Source organism: Podarcis erhardii (assembly GCF_964252035.2).
Source record: "Podarcis erhardii genome assembly, chromosome: 5".
Lineage (NCBI taxonomy): Eukaryota > Metazoa > Chordata > Lepidosauria > Squamata > Lacertidae > Podarcis > Podarcis erhardii.
Window position 1 is genome coordinate 73,337,303 of NC_138509.1, and position 27,427 is coordinate 73,364,729.

The window sequence follows — 27,427 nt, forward strand, 5'->3', positions numbered from 1 at the left end:
TGTCTTTAAAGAATAATAATTTTTTTAAAAATCCTGCAAAACTGAGGAGTCATATGAATATGCAGAATTTCTTGTTCTGTCTACATTTTCACTGACCTGCTGGTTAGCATATAGAACCACCAAGTTCTTTATTAGAGAAAATGATTTTATTATCCTTATAGATTGAATAGTGCAATAGTTTTTTGAAAGAGCAATGTTGTCAGATAAAGCACTGAGATGTCACTGAACAGCACATGATACTGCTTTTTGATCCAGTTAACTTTTTTCTCTCTCTTTATTTTATACAGCTGACCATCATGTCCCACTTAAAGGATCTCAAAGACAACTTCCACAGTGACACAGTCCTTTCCATCCTAAATGAACAACGCAATCGGGGTGTTTTATGCGATGTTACTATAATTGTGGAAGACACCAAATTTAAAGCCCACAGCAATGTCTTGGCTGCTTCAAGCCTTTATTTCAAAAATATATTTTTGAGTCGTGCTGCATGTATTTCTGGACATGTACTAGAGCTAAACGACCTCAAGGCTGAAGTGTTCACAGAAATACTCAATTATATCTACAGTTCCACTGTTGTTGTTAAAAAGCAGGAGACTGTCCTAGACCTTGCAGCTGCAGGGAAAAAACTGGGAATATCCTTTCTAGAAGATCTTATGGAAAAAGGGCCTTCAAATTCTCCTTGCCCATACTCATTTTGCAATAGTGAAAAGGGCGAAGTAAAAGAAGAAAAAAGACAAGACGATTCAGCTATCACAAACGGACCAAGAATCACAAATGCATACTCAATTTTTGAGACAGAAAATAGTAATAATTTGTTTTCTCCTCTTGATCTGAGAGCAAGTTTTAAAAAAATTCCAGAAGCAAATAAAGCACCCAACACTGGTCAGGATAGGAATGGGGCTTGCAAAGATGTGGAGCCAGCCAGCACATTGGCGGAACATTCCTATGCTGTTACTACAGGTTTTGATTCTTTTCAACGAAATTCCTTTTATAACAATGAAAATAGCGCCGCTTGTAAAACGGGTGAAGAAGAACCTAAAGCTGTCCAGTCAATGCCTCTGGCTGAATCCGTAATTCAAACATATAGTATGCCAAAGGCTACTTATAACTCCCATGACAGTGAAGTACCTGCCGCAAAGGGATCAACCCACAAAGGAACCAGTGCGGAAGGTCACCACAAAGCAGTAAATGATCACACAATTTCTTTCGATAAATCCCACCCAAATACTGTCCTCCCTTCGAAGGAAGATGAAAATAAATCGGATCACATTTCTGGATCAGTTGTCACGGTCATTCCACGTGTCTATAACTGTTGCACCAAACCACTTAATGATGGGACTCAGTTCTGCACTCATCTTCAACTTCACCCACAGCCCCAAGAACCTTTAGTTTGCAGGTACTGCAGCAAACAATTTGAAAGTGCTACCGGACTAGAGACACATGAGCAAGTATGCAGGGAATTGGGCAGCTTGTGTGCTCCAAGTGAAAATGAGCAGAGTTGTTTAGATAATTTTGCAACTTCTAATGGAAAAACTGGCACCTCATATGTGAACCTAGAGCCTGCAATGACAGAAAACAATCTTCCCGATTATGCTGTCACAAACTCTGCAATGCCAGAAACGGACCACTTCGTTAACGTCGTTGATGGACAAATACTTTATACTTGCAATGTCTGCAAACGGACCTATGTCACCTTGTCTAGCCTCCGAAGACATTCAAATGTTCATTCGTGGAGAAGAACTTACCCTTGTCATTACTGCAACAAAGTATTTGCATTGGCAGAATACCGTACCAGACATGAAATCTGGCACACAGGAGAAAGGCGATATCAGTGTATCTTCTGCCTTGAGACCTTTATGACGTATTACATACTCAAAAACCACCAGAAATCTTTCCATGCAATTGACCATCGGCTTGGAGTTAATAAGAAAACAGCTAATGGCGGCTTGAAGCCAAGTGTATATCCTTACAAACTTTATAGGCTTTTGCCTATGAAATGCAAAAGAGCGCCGTATAAAAGTTACGGAAACTCAACCTATGAAAGTGTGCAAGCAAATGTGCAAGTTAATGAAATACCTTCTAGTACCTGCATCGTTCAGAATACTGTCACTTCTGAATTGAATTTTTCAAACACAAGTGTCTCCTTCGAAACATCTTCATGTAGTGATGCAAGGGCAGCGCCTGTGAACCCTCCAAATAGTTCTTCCTGGGAATGTGGTACATCAGAATCAGACCTTACAAATAATACTTATACTACAGAAAGGCCATTGCCTTTCACAGAACTTAACTCTGGTCCTCAGGAATATGATCCCTCTCTTCAAACGTTTAGTAGTAGCAATGCCAATGAAAATCCAACCTCTGTTATTAATTACAATAATTCAGCATCCCCTGTAATAGTGCACCAGGGTAGAGTTTCATCTGTAATAATGCACAGTAACTCTGTCAATGCAATAGGAAGCAGCATTATAGCAACCCCAGATATTACGGCCAGCCAAGGGGCAAGCAATGACCGCATACATGGGTCAGATGATCTCAAAAGCAATGGTAGGACAAGAAGCAATAAGGAAAAGAAAAAAGTAGCAGTGTATGACAAAGAAGAGACATCGGAGGAATTAAAATATATGACAAATACAGAAATCTCGGACAGACCCACTGGTATCTTTGAACCTTCGAGTAAGACTGAAACCTACATTGCAAAACCTGCATTGCCAGGAACATCTGCTGATAGCAATGTGGCTCCTCTGTGTCAAATAACAGTTAAAATTGGGAATGAAGCTATTGTGAAAAGACAAATTTTGGGGTCAAAATTGTTTTACAAAAAAGGAAGGAGACCTAAATATGAATCCAGAGAAGATCATGCTACTCAGGCTGCAGAACGAGAAAAGAGAGAGAGAAGTACGCCTCGAGTTTGTCGACCAGACTACATTGAACTCAATGAAATGTGTGATGATGTAAGCGACCATGACTCCAATGATAAACCGTGGCGCCCATATTACAATTACAAACCAAAAAAGAAATCTAAACAACTAAGGAAAATGAGAAAGGCAAAATGGAGAGAGAAGTACAAAAGCAGAAATTCCTTCAGAGAAAGTGAAAAGCCATGCGTCACAAGTTATGCACTTAGGAACATTCCTGAAGAAAAGGTCCCTAATCAGGAAGATGACGGCGGAATGCCGAGTCTTCCCTGTGAACTCTGTAAAAGAGAGAGCTCTTCTCCTGAAGGAGCCAAGGAGCATTTACACTGGGAGAGAACTGCTTCTGGGTCCTATATTTGTGAGGTATGCCAAAAGGGGTTCCAGAGCCCGTCTGCTCTAAGGATGCATATGCGATGTCATACAGGAGAGAAGCCCTACCCTTGCAAAACCTGTGGGAAGAGGTTTTCAGTAGCAGGAAACTTGCAGAAGCATGAACACACCCACTCAAATGTCAAGGAGTTTGTCTGTCAGTACTGCAACAAGGCATTCACTCTAAATGAAACACTCAAAATACATGAGCGAATCCACACAGGGGAAAAGCGCTACCACTGTCAGTTTTGCTTCCAGAGCTTCTTGTACCTTTCTACCAAAAAGAATCATGAGCAAAAGCATAAACGTGAGCATAGCGGAAAGGGATATGCCTGTTTTCAGTGCCCAAAAGTTTGCAAGACAGCTGCAGCCCTTGGAATGCACCAGAAGAAACATCTGTTCAAAAGCTCCAAGCAAGAGGATAGAAAAGATTATCCATTTCATGAAAGCACTAAGCCATTTGCAAGTCAACACTTCATTGACTCAGATGGGCAGGAAACAGTTAAACCTTTACTAAGTCAAAATGCAATTGATGCAGATGGGCATGAGGCAACTAGCATTCAGAATGATGCATCAGATGTTGGACTTTGAGTAAGAAAAACACACAACAGGCAAAGAAAACAGAAAGAAGAGAGACCAGAAGTATGAGTACTTAATTAATTAATAGACAATAATAATAGTCTAGACTTATGGAAGTTCTAAAACTTGAGTTATTGCATTTAAATATATTTAATATATTACATGAAAAAATGTGCCAGAAGAAGCTAAAATGAGAATTTTATAGAAGTAGACATTTATGTCTCATAGAAGAAAAAATATGCCTAATTTAAACATGTTAGTATATTTTAAATGATTTCCCATTGAGGTGGATTATGACTAGTTTATTAAGAGTCTGAACCATTCATTCATTCTTATATATGTGAGGATGGATTCTAATAAATCACTATGTTATTAAGAGTGTACTGCAAGTGTGTCACAGGCTTGTTATATATTAGTGCTATCAGGTGGATAGCTTGATCACACAGCTAGAGAAAGCAGACAGTCCATAGGGCTGAACCCTCTTCCCTCCCTCCCACTCTCATCCCTGACCAGGTGTGTATACAACAGCAGTCAGTCCATAACTTTCATGTGAAAATCCATGCACATCTCCTATATACAGCTATTCCTTTCTTCCCCAATGACCTGGCAAAAGCCCTGCAACAAAATGTTTTCCTGCTTAGAGTTCAATCAGGTGTCCTCCTCTAAGATACCATATTCCATTTCTGCTACCACCCAGTTTTTTGTGTCATAATTGTCATTTAACATTCCATGGCCACTGAGTGCACTCAATTCCTCAACTGGCTGTTTTGGTTTCCCCCTCTAATTCTGCTTTGTTTTGTACTTCTGCAAACCTTGGAGCTCCCCTAGCCATGCTGATACCTCCCTCTTGGCATGGTTGGGGCCAAATAGGCTACTAAAGGATCAGTATTTGCCTCAGAACTTTAGAAACAGAGGGAACAAGTCTTGGAAGATTCTTCAGCAGACAATTAACATGCATCCTATTAAGAAAATATTTTTCCATTGTTATGCACTTTTATTTAATTTGATCAGGCTTGATGGCACTGCATATTAGGTAATATGAAGGGGAGGGGAGGCTGTCTTAAGAATAGTAGAAATATCTTGTTTGGGGGAGATGGGTTGTGTTTTCCTCACAATCACTAGTAAGGCCTCTAGGGCTACATATTAATAATAGGGTTGATAGGGAAATAAATAAAAAGGAGCCGAGGTCTCAAGAGAAATATTCAGGAAGACAAGAATTTTATGAAATATATTATGTCAGGAAAAAGAATGACAGACCTTTAAGAGAACAATCCTATGGTGGTGAAGAGATTCTGTGGTAGAGCCACATCTGAAGCCCAGCCAGCTAGCTGTGACCATGCTGGGGCGAGCAATGTTTATTCTCTTTTTATTATTCCATTTTAAATTGCTATTCCTCCCCATTGATGCTAATGGAGGGAAATTGCTATGTCAGCACCAGAGCTGGTATAGTTTTGGGTCCTTTTCAAGGACATGCCAGGGAAATGAGGGGGCTTAGGGCCTCCACAGCCTCTGCAAACATATCCTTATCATCATCAAATTTATTACCCATCCTTCATCAGCAGGTTACAACAATTTAAAATTAAAAAGTTGAAACAGATTGCAATCGCAGGAATAGGAGGGCCTTGAAAACACATGTCTCAGGTGCCACAGGCTAGGGAAGGCATGGCCAAACTGGGCCCTCCAGCTGTTTTGGGATTACAACTCCCATCATCCCTAGCTAACAGGACCAGTGGTCAGAGATGATGGGAATTGTAGTCCCAAAACAGCTGGAGGGCCAAGTTTGGCCTGGGCTAGTGTAAAGAGGTACCCTTGACACACCCCTGAAACATTCTGTTTTCCCCTACACTGCCGCCCCCACACACATACACTGCTGACAGGTCATCCATACCCGTAGCATTTTGCCTAGGCATATGGGTGGCCTTTAGGAGCATAAGTACCACCTGCTAACAGGCAACTCTGAAAGCAGAGTGGCACTTGTTCAGCTTCCAACAACCCCTCCACTGGCTTCTGGCCAGCTTTAGGATTGTCCTGCAGGGATACAAAAAGGGAAATAAATACATTTCAGATTCTCAGACAGTATAAGCCCACAGGGCTGTATGCAACTACAGGGTCCTTTACTTTTAAGCATTAACACTAGTGCTAAGGGGTTCCCCACAGCTATATGTGCCCCATGCTGCCTCTGGAGGGTTGAAGGGAAACCTAGAACAGATTTAGGGGGGGGTGTTGGAGGATATAGGAGGTGGTTCCATTGCACAAGGAAAACTTGTGCAATGGCACAAGCTGCTTAGTGATACAACCTTATAGTCTACATTTCATAGAACAGGAATGTTCTAAAGAATATCCATTGTACCACACCTGACACTGACCTTGTATATTAGTATTTAGATTCTCAGCTCCACCTAGCATAGAGAGCTACTAATACACTTACCTGCTTGTTTTAGGGGACAATACACAGGAAGTAACTATTTCACACAACTGAAACCAGTATTGAAGGAAGTTAATTGTGCCCTGGGTTGTTCTACAGCTGCTTTGGTTTGAGACGGTTGCAATTAGGAAATATAATTTTCATGAGGTATTTCAAATAAGTAAATTATGACATTTTCTCAAATGACATGTATGCGAATGATTCTAAACCAAAGCCAATAATGTGTAATATTTATACATAGTGATAATTTTATAATTTTCTATAATTGTGCAATTAATATGGGAAATAATAGCTTCTGTTATGTTTGAGGGCTTTGTATATTTTGATAAAACACAATAACTTTGTAATTCTGTATGTTCTCTACAATTTATAGAAAAGCAGTTTTAAGATGGCAGCATTGTGTTTATAATTACTGGAATTATGTAAAAAATAATGAGTAAAGTATTACTGACAAACTAGAATTAAAACAAGGTAGGAATGATGTTACATATTGTTAAGGACAGTGGTTTGCTACATAATGGTCTCTGTATTTTTGTTTAAAAAACTATTAAAATCTGGTGTTCAGAACTATGAAAAGAATCCAGTTTATTTTTTGCAAGATTGATTCTGATGATAATAGGTTTCTTTCATTAAAATAACCGGTATTTATTGTGTGTGTGTCTTCTCCCCCCCCCTAATTATTTTAACCTTCTTTGCATAACATACTTAGCCAGTTATCCTCAAACTGGTCAATCTGAAGGAACTGGAATCAAGCTAGTGATTTATTATGGAGACAGTGATTTGAAAGTGCCTTATCCCTTATTAATTTGTATACACTAATTTAATATGAAAACTTCACACACCTTTTGGTGTGATAAAACCATCTTTTAATTCCAAATATTTGGGAAAAAATTTAATGCTAACAAAGTGGTGACTACTGAATATGCATAAGACGACTCATTTAATCATTTGGATGGCTGTGTAAGGACAGTGCTACTGTATCTGAGGCAGAGCGTCAGAGTGAGTGTAGGATGTCTGGTGAAAACTTGATAAATATGGGTGGGTGGAACATAAGGTGGTTTTAATGGGAAATGTTTAGAGTAGGTTTAGGGTTGGAGTGTGGATAGCCAGGTAGACAGCCAAAACCAGCCTCCAGGAACATTCTGTCTGGTCTCCTCCAGCATAGCTTCTGATCCCACGGAATTCCAAATACATGTTAGTCATATCCCCCAAAGTGCAGATCTTGGCAAAGGGGTCTTTAAATTCCTCTCCAGTAGTGTGAACAGCAAAGGGGTGCTGGAAACTGTAGCTTAAAGCAGGCATAGGCAAACTCGGCCCTCCAGATATTTTGGGACTACAATTCCCATCATCCCTGACTACTGGTCCAGTTTTAAAGTGCCTGGCTTAAAGTGATATAAAAGTGCTTTTAATATATGGTGTGGCGCTCGCCTTTGGCAGAGCCCTCTGATTATTACATAAGCCAGTCACACACAGAACAAGAGAAAGATCAATGTCAGCAGCTGAGGTACATCAAGAAGGGTTCTGAGAAAGCTTTTGTGGCTGTTCATACTGAGGGGAAAGGAAGTTAAAAACACACACATTTCCTGTGCCTCTACCCCTGTGCTAGAGCCAGTATATCTAAGCCGAAAAGTGTCCCTGTTAAAAATTGGGGGTTTAGATTAAGCCCTACTAATTGGGTTTAAGAGAGTCACACCTACATCCATGCAACCCTGCTACAATAATGGGTATGAACCTTACCTTGGAAAACACTCCAGGTTTTGCATGGGAGCATCACACATAGTGGGCATAATGTTTGAAATCTAATGTCTATTAGTCTCTGTACCAGGCAGATGGCATCAAAATGGAGATATTGAGAGTGGCACCACTACTGCTTTCCTGCCTTATAAATATAGACCAACGATGAACTCCTGGGACCCCTAAACATGGCTGAATCCTGACCTGGGGGCCAGCAGTATTGCCCATCAAATTCTCTCATCACAAATGCCAGAAATAAGGTGACAGCCAAGGCTTGCCTTACTGAACAAATAAACAAATGAGAGATGAAGAACCTTTGGTCCTCCAGATATTGAACTCCAACTTCCATCTACTCCAGCCATCTGGGGGGTTCCCAATTCCTGGAATAAAGGAAGGGTAGATAATTAGATGGACATAGGTTAAGGGAGGATGAATTCTGTTTAAATAAACTTATCTTCATCATTTTATTTGTATGCCGCATTTTCACAGTTAAAACAATGCTCAAGGCAGCTTACAATATGAAAAGATTTACATAATTACAAATATAGCAAAGTAGTCATAAAAATAAATAAAACACATTAAAAACTAAATAACCAAACTGAACAATTTCCACATAAAAATAACGATACAAAGAGTTGATATCGGTAATATCAGTTAGTATCAGTAACAGCAAAAACTCCCAACCAAACTTCCTCCCAAATACCCCCGTCCTTGCTAGGCAGCAGCCACACCCGCAGTCCAGATGAGGCCTGTCAGGCCCCACCCAAGGCCAGAAAAGATGTGTATGATAAGGGCTTCAGTTCCAAATCAATCCTGCAGTGGAGGGAGTATAGATGGCTCCTGGCAAAGAGTATACCCAGTTGAGGTCTGAATGCATGGTTTGAATAGTGCTCCAAAGAACTTAGATGTTAGTACAGTGGTACCTTGGGTTAAGTACTTAATTCGTTCCGGAGGTCCGTTCTTAACCTGAAACTGTTCTTAACCTGAAGCACCACTTTAGCTAATGGGGCCTCCTGCTGCCGCCACGCCGCTGGAGCACGATTTCTGTTCTCATCCTGAAGCAAAGTTCTTAACCTGAAGCACTATTTCTGGGTTAGCGGAGTTTGTAACCTGAAGTGTATGTAACCTCAGGTACCACTGTATCAGCAATTATTACCTTCAGGGGAAAGGGCTTTTGCCAGTTGCATGCACATTCACACACCAAAAGAGGCAAACGTTGTTTAGCTCAGGAAAGATGGGTGGAAATGTTAAAAACAATATTGACTTCAACCGCAGAGAACACAAAAGTATTTAAGGGTGCAGCGCAGGAGTGCCAACTTGCCCGGGGCCGTGGGTGCCATGCAGCGTGCATGGCCCCAACACCAAAATTTGTGGGTGCCCAACCCTTCATAGGGAATATTGTGGGTGCTCGGACACCCAGGGCCCCAGGGAGTTGGTACCTATGGTGCAGCCCTATAGTACTCGTTTCCTAAGGCAGGAGAAGATAACTAGCAGCCTGTGTTTGACCTCACCTCACCAAAAACCCACAAAGCCATTTTGTGGCTGTGTTGGACGTGTTACTGTTTTCCAGCAGCAGGTGGTGCTATTGAGTCCCATAAGGATGCTGGTGAGAGCAGAAAGGTTCCCGCTCTCCACCATCTCCTTCAAAGCCAACTGGGGCAGGCATGGATTGAGAAATGCTGTAGGCTGCACACTTGAAACTACATTGTCCTCATTCTCAGCATCAGTAATTGAAACTGACTTCACAAAATCAACGCAATGGTGCGTTAGACATCATACGCCTCTGCAGGAACTTTGGGGAAGGAGGTCTGGGGCAAAGTAAAACACTGAAAAGACACAGCATATTTCTCACCAAAATCTGAGAGTGCATGCCAGAGGAGGCTAAAGTGGTTTAAGTCTATTTTGACCTTTGACCACTATTTAAGCATGTAGCAGTTTTAAGAATGCTTTGCAGGGCAATCTAAGCCGTATCTAATCAGAGAAATAAGTCCCATGAGGTTTACTCCCAGGTAAGTGGACTAAAGAATGCAGCTGTAGAGATGAACATTTCCGTGATCGGGAAGCACTCATCTATTATCCCTTCCCCTGCAAAATAAAAAAGGAGGAAAAATAATTGCCAGGTGACATTAAGAATATTTCACCAATCTTCATTTAGACCTGAGGATTAATATAGGCAGTCTATGTGTCCTAACAGCCTGAAATAATATTAGTGTACCTTAAACTAGGGATTTGGGTGGCGCTGTTGTCTAAACCACTGAGCCTAGGGTTTGCCGATCAGAAAGTCTGCGGTTCGAATCTTCATGACAGGGTGAGCTCCCATTGCTTGGTCCCTGCTCCTACCAACCTAGCAGTTCGAAAGCACGCCCAAAAAAGTGCAAGTAGATAAATAGATAAATCCAGCAGGAAGGTAAACGGCGTTTCCGTGCGCTGCTCTGGTTCACCAGAAGTGGCTTAGCCATGCTGGCCACATGACCTGGAAACTGTACGCCGGCTCCCTTGGCCAGTAAAGCGAGATGAGCGCCGCAACCCCAGAGTCATCCACGACTGGACCTAACGGTCAGGGGTCCCTTTACCCTTTTTACCTTAAATTAGGGATGGACAAACAAATTTATTTCTGATCTGTGTCAGTTTTTCATGTGTTCATTCATAAGTTTGTTCTACTCTGTATCTGCATCAATCTGCATATTTTAAAAACCCACACAAAAATTCAATATTTTTTTTCCATAGAATATGGAAATACTGGATTTTGTACATATTTTATCCTAAACAATTTTGAATACAGATGTTGGTGTTCTTTTCTTTAGCTGAGAACTATAATGCAAAATTCAAATTAGTGCAAAAACTGTAGGAAAGCTACATATGATCTATATGGTAGTACAGAATAACCAAAGACAACTATTAAGCATCCCTACCTTAAACATATGTACATGATTTGTAAACTTGTGACAAGTCTTCCTGCTTATCTCTGCACAGGAACAATGCTTTTTAAAAGAAACCGTTCCATTGAGTACAAATGTGGCAATCAGATTCCCTCTGTTCTCGTGAAAGCTATAAACTTATTTTTAAAGACATCTGACATTTTGAAGAACGGGACAGATACTGCAGAGGAGGAGCAGTACATGGTGTCATAGGATAGCAGCTGTTTCTGATCTTCTGACAGTTGGCTAATTAATAAAATACAACTAAAAATTGCTCAGTAAGAAAAATGGTTGCAGAGACCATTTAGTAGCAGTTGTACTAATGAAGTAAGATCATCTTGTGCTGAATTTAAATGGCATAAATGGATGGCCCTCAGCCTATTCACTCAAATGACGCTTCACCTTTCTACATATCACAAATTATGGCCTATTTTCTTCTGTTACCAGAGATGGGAGCGGGCATGAGAGATTGGGGGAGAAGGAGGCAGATCTGCAGCTGCTTACTAGGGCAATGCATGCATAGTGGGGTCGCAAGAATGGTTGCAGCATGGCACAATGGCAGAGTCATTCCAAAGTTCCCACTGGTGCAACCATGAAGTTCTGGCCTTGCTGTTACCCTATGCACTAAGCAGCAACACTACTGCCTAGAGGGCAGCAGCATGGCACCACCTTAAAGAAAGGAAACTGAATCAGGCTGGTCAGTATAGATCACAGAGAAACTAAGGATGGATGTGAACCTGAAAGACTGAGGACCAGCTGCAAGCTGATGTTTAAGAGGGATAAATAATAAGTGAGCGATTTAACCATAGTTTCATTATTTTTGAAATTAAATCTATTTGTTATGTATTTATTGTGTATATACTACGCTTCATTATATTAGACTCCAGGGCATGGCACAACATAAAATCTATTCAATAAACATAAAAGAATGATAACATCCTATGAAGCTCATAAAAAGGTAAAGGTAAAGGACCCCTGACAGTTAAGTCCATTCACAAACGACTCGAGTTGCGATGCTCATCTCGCTTTACTGGCTGAGGGAGCCAACGTTAGTCTGCAGACAGTTTTTCTGGGACATGTGGCCATCATGACTAAGCCGCTTCTGGTGCAACTGAACACCAAAACCAGAGCAGCACACAGAAACACCGTTTACCTTCCTGCCAGAGTGGTATCTATTTATCTACTTGCACTTTGACGTGCTTTCAAACTGCTAGGTTGGCAGGAGCTGGGACCAAGCAACAGGAGCTCACCCCGTCGAGGGATTTGAATCGCTGACCTTCCGATCGGCAAGTCCTAGGCTCAGTGGTTTAGACCACAGCACCACCCACGTCCCATGAAGCTCACAGGCCACACCAATCTGGAAGCTGGAACTTGATAGTTCTCTTCTTGCTTAAGACACAGGAAACGTCTGCCTCCACCCAGACACAATTAATTACAGTGCCACCTAGTAACTAAATGATATAATGACACTATCCACACAGATCAAATGAGCAGATTAAAAGTGATTTGCTCTTATTGGATCAGTTGAAATACCTGGGAAATTTAAAAAAAAAAATGTTTCAAAAATAAACAATAGCAATGTTGGTAGCTGGCAAACCTCTTTGGGAAGGTCAGTCTGCATCAGCATTGGAATTGTTCTGAGATGTTTTACTTGTTTTAGCAGTTCTGTTTTTGTCACCCTGGGCTCCTGTGGGAGGAAGGGTAGAATATAAATTTAATTATTAATATTTTAAAAAATAATTATTTAACCAAAGCAGCCTCAACCCACACAAAGCATATACAGTATATTCATATGAAAGAGATGTAGAGGTTTTGTAAAGATACAGCAAGGAATAATACAATAAATTAAAATTTTAGTATGAGAGCAGCTTTGCCCGGATCTCCCTTTCTCAATATTCACTTTGACTTTGACATGCCAACTACCTTCCCTGGAAAGGAGTTGTGTGCCTTGTTCTATGCTGTTTTCTAAAACTTCTTAAAACTGTTTTGCTAAAACTTCTTCTGCATGAACCTGATTTCCATTTAAATTATATATACTGCCTGTAACTTGATTTGTAATCAAACATTATCCAATTAAAAATTGTATATAGTCCAAATTACATAAACTACATAATGCTTGCTTCGATCAAGCTTTCCTTGTTCTATAATAATTGTGATGTTATGCAGATGTACTAATAATGACCTGCTAAGGTTGCAGTCGTTGCTACACTTACCTGGAAGTAAACCTCACTAACCTCAGTGATACTCAGTTCTGGGTAGATGGGCATAGAATTGCACTGTAAATGTTGTTTCACCTATTATTCTTAATCACTTTCATGAATAACAGATGACACAGTCTATTAATCCAAGCCGTGTTTCATCCTTTTTACATAATATGGATAACCATCTGGTTTTTCCCTTTGCAGACAGCTACTCTGATTCAGAATTAAACTGTGATCACCGTGACTTTTCCTGCTCTTTTAGGAACCAATCCTTCATGATACTGTCATCTTGCAAAGGAAATTAGTGTCATAGAGATACTCATCTCCTAAACAATAAATAATAAGATAACTGGATGCCTAAAATAAATAATGGGCTGGAATCTGGAAGAGGCCTAAGAAACCAAAGCTCAGTTCAAACAAGATGAGAGTACTGTGGGAGGGTGATTCACCTATGGCGTTGGTGTTCAACTAATTCTGGATGGGGAAGCACTCCCTTTTAAGGATCAAGTTTATGGCTTCAGCATATTTCTAGATGCAGATCTGTGTATAGAGACTGAGCTATTGTCTACAGCATGAAGTATCTTTACCATCTTTGGAATGCTTGCCAACTTTGCACCATTCTGGAAGAAGGTGGTCTAGTCATAGTCACTCCTGCTTTGCTAACTAATTCAGACTTCACTATTGCATTGTGTGGTATAGGGGCTGTCCTTGAAAAGTGTTCAGAAACTTAATTAGCAAGACTTCTGACTGCAGCTTTATGTTGCGATTTCATGTCATCAATATTGAAAGAGTGTCTTTGGCTTCATTTGTTTCTATGGGCAATTCAAGGTGTTGGTTTTTACCTTTAAGGCTGAACCACCAAGCTAAAGGTTTATGAACCAGCCCATTAAGATCAGCAAGTAAACTCTTCCCCACTGTCAGGTGGGTGACTACCAAAGGGAGTTTTTCTGCTTTGTTATTCTCTCCCAAGAAAGGCTTTGCCTGATGCCATCAGATTTGTCATTTATTTTATTTTTAATTCATATGAATGTATGTATAGAAAATGTAAAGAAAAGCCTCACAGTAGTTTACAAAACTTAAGCAATGGAATGACCATCCTTCCCCCCCATCTTTTAATCAACCATATGGCTGTAATGTACCTTTATGATCAGTTTATTTATTCCCTGCCACCCTTTTGCTTTACACTGTATATTGTTTTATTGTGCTTGTTTTTAAAAACTGTAAGTCACTTTGTGGATATTTTTAAAAGCTAGAATATGGGAATAGATGGAATACAGTATCAGCCTGTGAAGCACATGTGGAGAACCTTTGGCTCTCCAGATGCCGATGAACTATGAATCCTCTCAGTTCCAGCAAGCATGGACAATGGCTACAGCAAAGTCAAAAATTTAATATCTAGGCTAGGGTGGCATGCAGCCCCTGAGACCTTCACTGGTGGCCCTTGGCAATATTTGATACCCCCGCAGCCACCACCTTCTCAAACCTAATTCTCCAATCTCTCTTTCTCGTGGGAGCTGCTATTAGTCCACACAGAAAGGAAAAATGACACATGTATTAGCTCTCCGCTTTCTGATTCCCATCTCCTGTTCTTTCCTCATGTTCTTTTTGATTTTCAGATGTGATGTGACAGAGGAAATTAACCAAAATGATTTGTGATCAGCATTTCTACTTGTGTACAGCATACACAGGTTCAGGCAGTAGGATCCCAGCATCACTACCAGCCCTCATGTTTTAAGTAGAGTAGAACTGCAAAGGTGTTCAAGGCTATGATAAGTGATATGTGTTAAGTGTTCTTTATTTTGTACTCCTAGAGACAGATGGCTGCCACAATGGGACCAAATCCACCAAAATATGAAGTATACAAAAGCCCTTACCTCACTAGTTTTGTAGTGTAAAATATGAAAGCTTGAGATTGCCTTTAAAGACTGAATAGAGGGAATGAATTCTAGGAGTCATATAATAATACCAAAATTTGCTGATACAGCTCCAAATATGCCCCTGTTCTTCCGCTATACCCATCCCATTGAAATGGAATCTATTCTTGCTAATGTTATATTTCTACTGTGAGGCAGCAGCATCTAACAGTTATATATCCATCTGCACTCAGTGTTCTGAAAGCTTCTGCTTATATCCTCCTACTCCTATCCTGCTAAAAATATATCTTTCAAAAACATGTGGTGTGGTGTTTTTTCTTACACCATATTAACTTGGATTCATATGCTACACTTGCACCTCACCCAAAACAGCCATTAGATTTATTAAAGCATCTTCCTGGACGATCTTCCTATGATCTTCCTATCGTAGCCGATTGCAAGCCACTAGGAAGCCGAATTAAAAATCATATTGTCGTATATATTTTGGCTGGTTTTTCGCTTACAACTACAGCTTGACACATAGGCTTATGCAGTGTAGGCTAGACCTGGTGGAAATCATAGTGAGACTGATTAGGCCTGCACATACCTGCCTGGGCAACTGCCTTCATGGTAGAATCTACTGACCTCTGAAGAACTGGACTTTCATTCTGGAGAGCTGGGTTTTCATTCATGGCTCTGTTTGTGCCTGGGTCAGGGTCAGGAACCTCAGGATTGAGGGCTGAAAGTGGCCCTCAGGACTCATCCCAATCCACACATCTGCATCCCTAGGTTTTGCAAACAAAAAGGGCAGAGAAGTCTTCTCTCAACCATTTGTCTGCACTGGCATCAGAATTTTTTTTTAGTAAAAACAACCAGGTCTTACCAAAGCTAAAGATTAGCAGCATGAAATCTGATGAACTGGGCTCTATTTTATGCTACAATAAACCTATGAATTTTTCATTTCTTTTCCTTGCAGAAACTAACATGACCACTCTTTGGCATGTATTTTCTGTTTTGAGTTTCAGGAGCTGCCAGGAATTGGAAAACTTGCTTGGGACACAAATTATGCAGTTTACCTTCTGCTGTTTACCCTAAAAGTTATGGCTCTACTAGTCAGATCAACAGCAGACTGGAGCTCTGGAAAGCATCACACAAATGGATTTGAGGATCAAGTTTTGTAACCCAAACTGAATTGCAGTGTAACCCAGGGTAGTTAAACGTCCCAAAGCAAAGCCCATTTTTGTATTTGAAGCAGGCCATCCGTCATCTCTTGATCAATTTTTGTATGTGCCATTTCTTTAAATCCTTTTTCAAACTGACTGGGAAAAAGACCTCAGTAGCAAAGATCAATATATGGGGGGGGGGGGGGACGGACACACGTTGGAAGGGAGCTATCTCATGCACTCTCTGTCTCTAATACAGTGGTACCTCGGGTTACATACGCTTCAGGTTACAGACGCCGCAAACCCAGAAATAATACCTCGGGTTAAGAACTTTGCTTCACAATGAGAACAGAATTCGTGCTCCGGTGGTGCGGCAGCAGCAGGAGGCCTCATTAGATAAAGTGGTGCTTCAGGTTAAGAACAGTTTCAGGTTAAATACGGACCTCTGGAATGAATTACTTAACCCGAGGTACCACTGTATAAGCATTTAAACCTGCATAGAATCATAGAATCATAGAGTTGGAAGAGACCACAAGGGCCATCGAGTCCAAACCCCTGCCAAGCAGGAAACACCATCAGAGCACTCCTGACATATGGTTGTCAAGCCTCTGCTTAAAGACCTCCAAAGAAGGAGACTCCACCACACTCCTTGGCAGCAAATTCCACTGTCGAACAGCTCTTACTGTCAGGAAGTTCTTCCTAATGGTCGGAGCGAAACAGTACAAACTTAAAGCTTTTGCAGATGACTTGGTTTTGACTTTACAGGAGCCAGAATCTAGTACGAAAAGAGTATTACAATTGATTCAAGAGTTTGGTCAGGTGGCGGGATTTAAATTAAATAAACAAAAAACTAAGGTATTGGGAAAAAACTTGACAGCTACAGAGTCAGAAAGGTTTCAGAAAGAGACAGAGTTAAACGTGGTTAAAAAAGTAAAATACCTAGGGGTAGACATAACAGCAAAAAAATTGAGTCTATTTAAGGACAACTATGAGAAATGCTGGTCAGAAATTAAGAGAGACTTAGGTGGACTTCCGGAGGCGGCGCGAAGGGCAATGGCTGCCCTTTCCTAACGGGAAGGGAAGCTCCGCTCGAGAAAGGGTCGTCCGCTACGGCGCAGCGGAGACCCGAAACGGAAACCCGCAGGCAGCAGAAGCCTGCGGTCCCGGGACCCGGCGGGCGCCAGCAGCGGCCACCGAAACGTTGAAGGAACCCCGTAAGGGGCTCCGGATCGCGGAGGAGGCTGCGGCGCTGTGGGTCGTTCCGCAATCGGCGGAGTGAAGCCGCGTAGCTGTTGCCAGTGAGCGCTGACCTTTCTTCCTGAAATTTATGCTCTGAAAACAACAACTCGTGAGTAAACAACTGACTGTATGCAATTTGGGACTTTAAAATATTAAATTTGGCTGAAAGCGGAGTGACGAAAAACAGGAAGTCCGTCTTCCGCTCCCATTGAACTTGAACGCAAAGAGCTGGAGGAGTGGAGGCAAAGAGAGATCTTTTAAACTATTTGATCTGAGCACCCATTGAACTTTATTCTAAGTGGAACAATAATTTTATGTGTTGGACTTTTATATTTTAATTACACGGGGATATCTTTCTCCCTTTGGAGCTACATTCTAACTAAAAACCCCAGGCGCTGGAGCTGCCTGAGAAACTGAGCTGTCAGCTTGCAGTTTGCAGTTTGGATACTTTGAATCTGAACTTTGAAACAATCTGAGAGAATTTGAACTTGCTACTTTAAGGCATTTGGATTACCAGCTTGCACCATCAGAAACACTGTTGCTGTACTAAACCCCAACTCTGCTGAAAAATCTCTTTATTGAAGGTTCTTGGACTTAGAAATCTGACTTTATTTTAACTGAAATTGATTTCTTTCCTGAAATATTTTAAACTCCCCCTAGAGGATTTGGGACCTATAACAATGACTTTTATTTTACTTTCCCTTTCCCGGCCCTCTGCTGACTGTTACCATCTGGGCCGTGGCTTTCTCATGGGAACAACTCAGCTTGACCTTGACTTTTAGATAACTTTGGAATGAGTGGTACAAGAAGGAGAGGAAGAACTAAACAAACAACTTTGACAACTTTAACCGCAGCCTCACAGGCACGTAGATCATCTGTGCCTACTTTGCCTTCTGAGGTGGAAGCTGTCTCTCTGCCTGTTTCTCTGCCTCGGGCAGGGGAGGGAGAAACTGAGGAATTACAACTGGAAGATATGGCCTCAGGGGCAAGCACTGCTATTTTAGAGAAAATTTTTGAAAAATTGGAATCTTTGGACAAGAAAGTAGAATCTTTGGACAAGAAAGCCGATGAGCAAACATATAAAATTGAGCAGAACACAGAATGTTTAAATAAATTATCTGGACAAGTTGCACAGAATACTCAAGCAATCGCAGAATTGAAGGAGGCTGCAGGGGAAAATCGGAAATTGGCTGAAGATACCAGCCAAAAACTTGAAAATTTAGAACAAGAGGTAAGACCACTCTGCAAACAAGTAGGTGAACATCAGACCTATTTGTCCATGCTTGAACTGCGGAACAGGGAGAGCAATTTAAGGATAAGAGCAATACCAGAAGTGGAAGAAGGCAACCTAGCTGAGTTTTTGACTAAAGAATTTTCCAAATTTTGGAGTTTAGAGGAAAAGGATTTTAAAATTGTTTCGGCTTTTAGGCTCGGAAGACTTCTAAAGAAAGAGAAGCCCAGAGACTGTTTGATAATACTGAGGTCAAAGGAGGAAAGGGATAAGATTTTGGGCCTACACTACGGAAAGTCACTGGACATTTTGGACAAAAGAATTGAGATCTACAAGGATATTCCTAAACAACTGCTAGATCTTAGATCTAACTATTTGGAGTTGACAAGACTACTAAGGAAGAATTCAATCATCTTTAGGTGGGAATTTCCTCAAGGACTATCTTTTACTTTTAGAGGGAAGAAGATCAAAATCAGAACATCGGAAGATAGAGATAAATTTCTGAACGTATACGGAGAGGACCTTCACAAAGGAATTGACCAACTTCCAGGGCCTGAAACACCAGAGGTACCTGCACCCTTGGACCCTGAAGATCCTCTGAATAAGATACCACCCCTTGAAAAATAACCAGATTTATTCAGGATGTCTCTGCAACTTTTGAGCTGGAACATTAATGGCTGCAACATCCCGGAAAAAAGGAGGAAAATTTTTCATATATTAAAAAAAGAACAATTGGATATTATCTGCTTACAAGAAACACATGTGACTAGGCTCCATAGAAAGGTGTTAATAAACAAAAGACTTGGTCAAGAATTCATATCTTCGGACAGAGTAAAGAAGCGAGGAGTGGTGATATATGCAAAAGAGAGCCTGTCACCTAAATTCTTATTCAAAGACGAACATGGAAGAATATTAGGAATTGAGATACAATATCAAGGAGAAAAGATTTTGATATTAGGAATTTATGCACCAAATGACGGGAAATCGGAATTTTATAAGAAGTTGCATGAGATTATGCTGGACTATCTGGACTACAACAACATCATTATGATGGGAGATATGAATGGGGTCGTATCGACAAACATGGATAAGTCACAAAATCAAAATGTTACAAAAGACGGCAGACTGCCAAAGACCTTTTTTGAAATGGCTGACAATATGGACTGGATTGACATTTGGAGAACTAAGAACCCCCTGGGAAGAGAGGGAACATTCTTCTCTGAAGCCCAACTGACTTGGACAAGAATCGACCAAATATGGATATCTAGAGGTCTGGCACCCAAGGTCAGAAAAGTGGAAATCTGCCCAAAGACCTGCTCCGACCATAATGCGCTGAAGATGGATATGACATTTTTGCCAACCGGCTCCTTTAGATGGAAGATGAATGATAGCTTGTTTAGAGATCAGGAGATTGTCAAGAAGGCCCAAAAAACTCTAAAGGATTATTTTGAAATAAATATGAACACTACGGTGGAAAAAAGAACTATCTGGGACGCAAGCAAAGCTGTGATGAGGGGGTTCTTGATACAACAGAACACTGTAAAGAAAAGAACACAAAATGAAAGGAAGGATAACATTTTGCAGAAAATCAAAGAATTGGAGAAGAAATTAAGATCAAATCCGAAGTCACAGCCGATTCTGAGAGAAATTAAACTGTATCAAGCTCAATATTCCAAATTGATAAACCAAGAAATAGAATGGAAGATTAAATTAATGAAACAAAAAACTTTTGAATCGGCAAACAAATGTGGGAAACTGCTAGCCTGGCAGTTGAAGAAGAGACAGAAACTAAATACAGTTACAAACCTAGAAATTGAAGGAAGAAATATCCAGAACCCCATGGAAATTAGAAAGTGCTTCCAGAGATACTTTAAAAAATTATACACTCAAGGGCCGCAAGATGAGGTTGAGATTAAACAATTTTTGGAAAGAAATGGACTAACAAAGTTGTCACAAAAAAACAGATTAATCCTGAACAACAAAATAACACAGCAAGAGATTGAACAAGCTATCCAGAACATGCAATTGGGCAAATCTCCAGGGCCAGACGGTCTGACCTCCAAGTATTATAAGACATTAAAAGACTATCTGATCCAACCATTGATGGAGGTCTGTAATGAAATTATGGAAGGGAAGAAGGCGCCGGAATCGTGGAAGGAAGCTTTTATCACATTGATACCAAAATCTGAAGCTGAAAAGACACAACTTAAAAACTATCATCCCATCTCCCTTCTGAATGTGGATTACAAAATATTTGCAGACATTTTGGCAAGTAGATTTAAAAGAGTTCTTAATGAAGTAATTCATAAAGACCAGGCAGGCTTTCTCCCAGGCAGACATATGTTTGCAAATACTAGGAACATTATTGACGTTTTGGAACTTTTGCAAACAGATATAAATACAAAAGCAGTGTTAATTTTTATAGACGCGGAGAAGGCCTTTGACAATATTTCTTGGAAATTTATGAAGGGAAATTTGAATGAAATGGGAGTGGGACGGGGGTTTGAGAATGGGATTGACGCAATATATTCAGAACAAAAGGCTAAACTAATAGTTAACAATGTGGTCACAGAAGAGTTCAAAATTGAAAAAGGAACACGACAAGGCTGCCCGATTTCCCCTTTGTTATTTATTTCGGTTCTGGAGGTGCTCTTGAACTTGATCAGAGGGGACCGGTTGGTGGAAGGGATTCAGGTCGGAGCGAAACAATACAAATTGAAAGCTTTTGCAGATGACCTAGTTTTGACTCTGCAGGAGCCAGAATCTAGTACGAAAAGAGTATTACAACTGATACAGGATTTTGGTCGGGTGGCAGGATTTAAATTAAATAAACAGAAAACTAAAGTGTTGGGAAAAAATTTGACAGATATAGAGTCGGAAAGGTTTCAGAGAGAAACAGAACTAACTATGGTTAAAAAAGTAAAATACCTAGGGGTAAACATAACAGCAAAAAACCTGAGTCTATTTAAGGATAATTATGAAAAATGTTGGTCTGAAATTAAGAGAGACTTGGATAGTTGGACAAAATTGAAGCTTTCTTTGTTAGGCCGAATTGCTGCTATCAAGATGAATGTATTGCCAAAAATGTTGTTTTTGTTTCAAACATTACAGATCGTGGACAAAACGGAGTGCTTCCGGAAGTGGCAGAAAGATATATCCAGATTTGTCTGGCAGGGCAAAAAGCCCAGAATTAAGTTTAAGATATTAACAGATGCGAAAGAAAGAGGGGGCTTTGCCCTGCCAGACTTAAAGTTGTACTATGAAGCCGCAGCTTTTTGCTGGCTAAAAGACTGGCTACTTCTCGAAGACACTGACGTGTTGGACTTGGAAGGTTTTAACAATGCTTTTGGTTGGCATGCATACCTATGGTATGACAAAGTTAAGATCAATAAGGCCTTTAAGAACCATATTGTCAGGAAAGCAGTGTTTAATGTCTGGACAAAATACAAAGACTTACTGGAAAATAAAACTCCAAGGTGGCTCTCACCTCTGGAGGCTAAGGCCCTAAAAAGACCCAATATGGAGGCTAAATGGCCAAAATATTGGGAAATATTAGAAAAAGATGGAGACAATTGGAAATTGCAGAGTTTAGAGAAAATGAAGGATAAGGTGCGAGACTGGTTACATTATGCTCAGATTAGAGAAGTTTTTAAAAATGATAAAAAGTTAGGGTTCCAGGTGGAGAAATCGAAGTTAGAAACTGAATTGTTAGAACCAAAGACTAAGGTATTATCTAGAATGTATAACTTGCTGTTAAAATGGAATACACAAGACGAAATGGTTAAATCGGTTATGATAAAATGGGCACAGGACATTGGGCATAACATTATGTTTGAGGACTGGGAAAGGTTGTGGACCACGGGGCTGAACTTCACCGCATGTAATGCTCTGAAGGAAAATGTAATGAAAATGATATATAGATGGTACATGACCCCAGTTAAACTTGCCAAAATATACCATTCGTCTGATAATAAATGTTGGAAATGTAAAGAAAACGAAGGAACATTCTTTCACCTCTGGTGGACATGCCCTAAGGTGAAGGTCTTCTGGGAAATGATATATAATGAGCTGAAAAAGGTATTTAAGTATACCTTCACTAAGAAACCAGAGGCCTTCCTTCTGGGTATTGTCGGCCAGAAGGTGTTAAAGAAGGACCGAACATTCTTTATGTATGCAACAACGGCAGCAAGGATACTCATCGCAAAAAACTGGAAAACTCAAGATCTACCCACACTGGAAGAGTGGCAGATGCAACTGATGGACTATATGCAACTGGCCGAGATGACAGGCAGAATCCGTAACCTGGGAGAAGAGAAGATGGAGGAAGACTGGGAGAAATTCAAGAAGTATCTACAAAAACATTGTAATTTGGTTGAATGCTAAGAAGGATGCTAGATTATAAAAAACTGGCCACCACTAAATTAGATTTGAAATTTGATGATAAGTGAGACTAAAGAAAATATAAAATTTTTTGGAAGAAGTGCTAGATTATATTTGAATGAGTGGACATGAGATTGTAAACAAGTTGATAATTTGTTTGGAAAAAACTTTTAACGATGTAAATGGGAGCGGGAGACGTGAGGAAGTCCAAAGAAGTGATGAAATTATGTCTGTGATAGAAGTAAGACTGTTTATTATTTGTGCATTTATATTTAAAAACTTTAATAAATATTTATTAAAAAAAAAAAAAAAAGAAATTAAGAGAGACTTAGAAAGTTGGACAAGATTGAAACTTTCCTTGTTAGGCCGAATCGCCGCTATAAAGATGAATGTATTGCCAAAAATGCTGTTTTTGTTTCAAACTTTGCAGATTGTGGACAAAACAGAGTGCTTTCGGAAGTAGCAGAGAGATATTTCTAAATTTGTCTGGCAGGGCAAAAAGCCCAGAATTAAGTTTAAGATATTAACTGATGCGAAAGAAAGAGGGGGCTTTGCCCTGCCAGACTTAAGGTTGTACTATGAATCAGCAGCTTTCTGCTGGCTAAAAGACTGGCTGCTTCTCGAAAACACTGACGTATTAGATTTGGAAGGTTTTAATAACGCTTTTGGTTGGCATGCATATTTATGGTATGACAAGGTCAAGATTAATAAGACTTTCAAGAACCATATTGTCAGAAAAGCAGTGTTTAATGTCTGGACAAAATACAAAGACTTACTGGAAAATAAAACTCCAAGGTGGCTTTCACCATTGGAAGCTAAGGCCCGGAAAAGACTCAATATGGAGGCCAAATGGCCGAAGTATTGGGAAATACTAGAAAAAGATGGTGATAACTGGAAATTGCAGAGTCAGGAGAAAATGAAAGACAAAGTGCGAGATTGGTTACATTACGCTCAGATTAAAGAACTTTTTAAACTTGACAAAAAGTTAGGATTCCAGGTGGAAAAATCGAAGTTAGAAACGGAACTGTTAGAGCCTAAGACTAAGGTACTTTCAGGAATGTATAACTTGCTGTTAAAATGGAACACACAAGATGAAACGGTCAAATCGGCCATGATAAAGTGGGCACAGGACATTGGATATAACATTATGTTTGAGGACTGGGAAAGGTTGTGGAATACTGGGCTGAATTTTACTGCATGTAATGCTTTGAAAGAAAATGTTATGAAAATGATATATAGATGGTATATGACCCCAGTCAAACTTGCAAAAATATACCACTTGTCTGATAATAAATGTTGGAAATTTAAAGAAAATGAAGGAACATTCTTTCACCTCTGGTGGACCTGCCCTAGGGTGAAGGCTTTCTGGGAAATGATATATAATGAGCTGAAAAAGGTATTTAAGTATACCTTCCCTAAGAAACCAGAGGCCTTCCTTCTGGGTATTGTCGGCCAGAAGGTGTTAAAGAAGGACCGAACATTTTTTATGTACGCAACAACAGCAGCAAGGATACTTGTCGCTAAGCATTGGAAAACCCAAGATTTACCCACACTGGAAGAATGGCAGATGCAACTGATAGACTATATGGAACTGGCTGAGATGACTGGCAGAATCCGAGACCTGGGAGAAGAGACAGTGGAAGAAGATTGGAAGAAATTCAAGATTTATCTACAAAAGTATTGTAAATTGTATGAATGTTAAGAAGGATGCTAGAATATAAACAACTTGGCACCAATAAGCTAGATGAAGTGAAATATGAAGATAAGCTAAATTTAAGAAAAGACAAATTTTTGGATAATTTTCAGGTTATATTTGAACTTTTAAGATTTGAATAAAGGATATCTAAAACTAGAGATACAATATTGAAAATTAGATAATAATAGAAATAAGGGGATAAATTTGCTGGATAAAATTTTATAGTCAGGAACGAGGGAGCGGGAGATGCGAGGGAGTCCAAAGAAGTTAAGAAAACTATGTTAAGAGATGTGTTATATTGTATTGTTTATTGGCATTGTAATTAAAAAAAAACTGTTAATAAATATTATTTTTTTAAAAAAGGAAGTTCTTCCTAATGTTTAGGTGGAATCTTTTTTCTTGTAGTTTGGAACCATTGCTCCGTGTCCGCTTCTCTGGAGCAGCAGAAAACAACCTTTCTCCCTCCTCTATGTGACATCCTTTTATATAGTTGAACATGGCTATCATATCACCCCTTAACCTCCTCTTCTCCAGGCTAAACATGCCCAGCTCCCTTAGCCGTTCCTCATAAGGCATCGTTTCCAGGCCTTTGACCATTTTGGTTGCCCTCCTCCGGACACGTTCCAGTTTGTCAGTGTCCTTCTTGAACTGTGGTGCCCAGAACTGGACACAGTACTCCAGGTGAGGTCTGACCAGAGCAGAATACAGTGGCACTATTACTTCCCTTGCATCAATAGATCAGTTTGGGTTGGGGGTTTTTTATAATTAAAACAAACCCTGGCTAGGTCTAAAAGCACCTGTCAGCCAGGTAAAATTCAACTGGCTACTTTAGGGTCTGCTTTTGATTTGTTTACTTTTTGTATGCTGAGAGGAAACCTTGAACGGTAAGCGGCTGAAGCCTGGCGGCAACATTTACTGCTGTGTGACCATGAACATATCCTAGGAAGCTGGAGTTTATAGAATCTTAAGAGTTGGAAGAGACCCCAAGGGTCATCTAGATTCTAGTCCAACCCCCTGCAAGGCAGGAATCACAACTAAAGCATCCATGAGAGATGGCCACCCAAACTGTGTTTCAAAACTTCCAAGGAAGGAGAGTCCACCACATCTCATGGGAGTCTGTTCCACAGCCGAACAGCTCATAAAGGCTTTTCCGAATGTTTAGGCGGAAACTCCTTTCTTGCACCTTGAAGCCGCTGGTTCGAGCCCTACCCTCCAGAGCAGGAGAAAACAAGCTTGCTCTCTCCTCCATGTGACAGCTCTTAAGAGATCTGGGGATGGCTATCATATCTCTTCTCCGTCTCCTTTTTTCCAGGTTAAACATACCCAGCTCCTTCAAGCTGTTCCTCATAAGGAGGCTTACGCTTCTACGTATGGCCGGCAAACACGAAAACAAACACGAAAAGTGCACCAGGAGGGCACTCCCTAGATCTGAACTGGGTTCTTGGCCACGGTTATGGTGAGGATGATTCCGACCGGCCCAGCCTTCCTCTTAGTCACGCCTAGCCGGGCGGGGCCGGCGACTGAGCAGCCAACACAACCTCCTGCCACACAGAAGGAACGCTCTCTCTCTCTCTCTTATTTTTTTTTTTACCTCAGAGAGGACGAGGCGGCGACAGGGCGCCTGCGCGCGCCCCCTTCCCCGCCCCTCTTCAGCCGCGCTAACCAATGGCAAGAGCGTGGGTGGGCGTGGCTGAGCTAATCGGGTCTCTCCCCCCCCCCCGCCTGTTGTCACCGGGAAGGGGAGGGGGGGAGAAGGAACAGCTTCATCAGTCAGCGCGCGCAGTTGGGCGAGCGGTAGTAGCGCGTGCGGGAGACGTTTGGCCTCTCCCATCCCACCCACCCCCTCCGCCCCCACCCCAATCCTCGGCCGCGCGCGCTGTGCAGAAGGCGCTCTGTCCTCCCCTCAGCCCGCTCCCGGCCATGGCCGCCGGCGAAGGGAGCGAAGAAGAGGTGCGAGTGCTGCAGACCCTCCGCGGGAAGATTTGTAAGTCGTCGCGGGAAGAGGGTGGTGGGGAGGGGGGCGCTCGAAGGGAACGGAACCCCCCCCCCCGACGTTTGTCCCTCTGTCCGTGTGGAAGGGCGGACACGGAAAAAGGCGAGATATTGGGACGGGGCGGCAAGGGGAAGGCAGAGCCGGAAGGAAGACGGCCTTTGCCTCGGGGCGGCCTCCCTGACTCACCCGCCGCCTCAGTCGTCCAGCCCCCGCTGTTGCCCGGGCTCCTTGGAGACGTTGCTGTGCCGCTTCCCTTACCTCAAGGGAGGGGAGGGCCGGCCTTCCTCCCTCCAGGCGGGGTGGGGAGGAGGAAGGTGGTCCCTGCATGGAGGTGCAGAGTCTCCTGTGGGATGCGCACACCTGTGGGCGGCCGTGATGAGGGAAAGAAAGAGAAAAGCTGAGGGGGGGGTGGCGGAAGCGAGAGACAAAAGCATACAGGCTGCTTCCAGAAGGGGGGCTCTGCTGGGTAGGCGGTGGGGCGTGGGCAGGGCGACGCTGTTAGAGTAGCAAAAAAACCCAAAACTCAAACGGATAGAGCATCCGTGCAAAGGGGAATAGTGATAGTGTGAACTGGGCATCTTGCACTGCAGCGAGCGCAAGCCACTGTCTTCCACTCCTTGCGTTGGTTGGGCGAAACGACCTCAGCCCTCCTGGCCTCACTTGACAGAGAGACACCGCCTGCCCCGTGCACCCAGTCCTGGTTTCCCGTGGGTCTCTATGAGTGTAAGGGT

At 41.4% G+C, this 27,427-nt stretch overlaps 2 protein-coding genes and 1 long non-coding RNA gene across 20 annotated transcripts in view; 2 read left to right on the plus strand and 1 right to left on the minus strand.

The window, feature by feature from the left end:
- The window catches only part of ZBTB38 (zinc finger and BTB domain containing 38), a 28,436-nt gene extending 24,197 nt beyond the window's left edge, over nt 1–4,239 (plus strand). For all 15 annotated transcript variants that reach the window (XM_081861494.1, XM_081861500.1, XM_081861503.1 and 12 more), the window contains one exon: nt 288–4,239. In XM_081861494.1, the coding sequence (XP_081717620.1) occupies nt 297–3,875 (3,579 nt within the window). In that variant the 5' untranslated portion in view covers nt 288–296 and the 3' untranslated portion in view covers nt 3,876–4,239. The remainder of the gene's footprint in view (nt 1–287) is intronic.
- A 3,415-nt stretch (nt 4,240–7,654) lies between these two features.
- Nucleotides 7,655–27,075, minus strand: LOC309341825. Of its 4 annotated transcripts, none has more exons than XR_014156566.1 (4): nt 26,883–27,075; nt 15,602–15,779; nt 12,538–12,627; nt 7,655–8,402 (listed from the first exon to the last, which is right to left on the minus strand). It is a non-coding gene; the product is annotated as an uncharacterized lncRNA (long non-coding RNA). The 4 variants fall into 4 exon arrangements; XR_014156567.1 differs by lacking the exon at nt 26,883–27,075 and adding an exon at nt 26,295–26,363; XR_014156568.1 differs by lacking the exon at nt 26,883–27,075 and having other exon boundaries at nt 15,602–16,341.
- Nucleotides 26,481–27,427, plus strand: part of RASA2 (RAS p21 protein activator 2) — a 49,868-nt gene continuing 48,921 nt past the window's right edge. The window contains exon 1 of the mRNA XM_081861526.1: nt 26,481–26,687. Within this exon, the coding sequence (XP_081717652.1) occupies nt 26,624–26,687 (64 nt within the window). The 5' untranslated portion in view covers nt 26,481–26,623. The remainder of the gene's footprint in view (nt 26,688–27,427) is intronic.